Source organism: Quercus robur, chromosome 9 (genome assembly GCF_932294415.1).
Source record: "Quercus robur chromosome 9, dhQueRobu3.1, whole genome shotgun sequence".
NCBI lineage: Eukaryota > Viridiplantae > Streptophyta > Magnoliopsida > Fagales > Fagaceae > Quercus > Quercus robur.
In genome coordinates, this window is record NC_065542.1 from 6,520,130 (window position 1) to 6,521,781 (window position 1,652).

The 1,652-nt window shown below is 42.4% G+C and overlaps 1 protein-coding gene across 1 annotated transcript; it reads right to left on the bottom strand.

Moving 5' to 3' along the window:
• LOC126700646 (uncharacterized) lies at positions 1-1,022 on the bottom strand. The gene is made up of 2 exons (XM_050398858.1): positions 551-1,022; positions 1-392 (listed from the first exon to the last, which is right to left on the bottom strand). Exons 1-2 carry the CDS (start codon positions 1,020-1,022, stop codon positions 1-3), a joined length of 864 nt encoding a protein of 287 aa, XP_050254815.1.
• Between the last annotated feature and the right edge of the window lie 630 nt (positions 1,023-1,652).

Consider the following 1,652-nt stretch of genomic DNA (forward strand, 5'->3'; position numbering starts at 1 on the left):
TCATCCGGCTAGCTTTTTATGAAGCTTCTCCTTAATCTCATTGAACGTGCTCCTTTTGTTCTTCCCCACCAAAGATGGCAAACCCAAGTATTTCTCATGCTGCTTTATTACCTGAGCACCAAACCTTTGTTTTATCTCCTCTTGAATCTCATGGGGTGTGTTCCTGCTGAAAAATAGAGATGTTTTTGTCCGATTTAGCTGCTGGCCTGAAGCTTGTTCATATACTTTTAGAATTTGTTGGAGGGTATCACATTCTGCCAGAGAAGCCTTACAGAAAATCAAGCTATCATCTGCAAAGAAGAGATGAGACAATTTCGGGCCTCTACGACAAACCGCAATTCCCTCCAATGCTCCACTTGCCACCGAAGCTTTAATCAATGATGAGAGTCCCTCTGCACATAAGAGAAAAAGGTAAGGTGATAAAGGGTCTCCTTGACGGATACACGCCTACATGGAACAATATTACCCCTTGGAACCCCATTAATCTTGATAGAGTATGTAACAGTAGAGACATACTGCATAATAAGACTCCTCTATTTCTCACTAAAACCCAACTTTTCCATAATTTTATCTAGATACCTCCATTCTACCCGATCATAAGCCTTACTCATATCTAGCTTCAGAGCCATCTCACCAACCTTACCCCCTTTTTTCTGACTGATATGGTGCATGGTCTCAAAGGCAATGAGTACATTATCAGTAATAAGCCTACTGTGCACAAAGGCACTCTGAGTATCACTTATAATGGAAGGTAAAATTTTCTTGAGCCTATTAGCTATTGATTTGGATGCAATTTTGTACACCACATTACATAAACTAATAGGTCTGTACTCTGTTACCTTCTTAGAATTTTTGACTTTTGGGATTGGGATAATATGAGTTTTGTTAAAATCAGGGGGGGAAACACCATGATTAAGAAAATCCAGAATTGTTGCTGTGACCACCTCACCACTTACATTCCAAAATTTCTGGAAGAAAAGAGGAGGCATACCATCCGGGTCAGGTGCTTTCAGTGGGTACATTTATTTTAACGCCATTCTGACTTCTGACTCTGTGAAGTCTCCGCTCAGCCATTGGTTCATTGTGGGAGACACCTTTGGCTGGACTGCTTGGATTAGGTCAGAGAAATCTGTTGGTTGACACGAGGTAAACAACTCTTCATAATAGGCTACCAGCACATCCGTTACCCTTTCATCATCTGCCTGCCATACGTTGTTTGCATCCAAAATGCCCTCAATGAAAATTTTCTTTTGCCTTGCAGAAGCTTTTGCGTGGAAAAAACCTGTATTTCTATCCCCAGATTGGAGCCAGTTAAGTCTGGACCGTTGTCGCCACATGTCATCCTCTTTATCAAGCCAGCTATTAAGATCACTGCGGATTCTCTTAAGATCGTTGTTGATCTCAGGAGAGGGGGGTTGGAGTTCAAGCCATTCAAGTCGTTTTTGCAGTTCAGCTACCCTCCTTCCCACATGCCCAAACACCGTTTTGTTCCATGCTTCCAAGCAGCTTCGACACCTTTCTATGCAACTCACCCACGTGCTTCCGGAACTTGCTAACTTTCCTTCCTCCCATGCCTCCTTTACGACCTCTTCACAGCTTTGTTCCTTCAGCCACATTGCTTCAAATTTGAACATTCTCCTGGACTTCTTTCT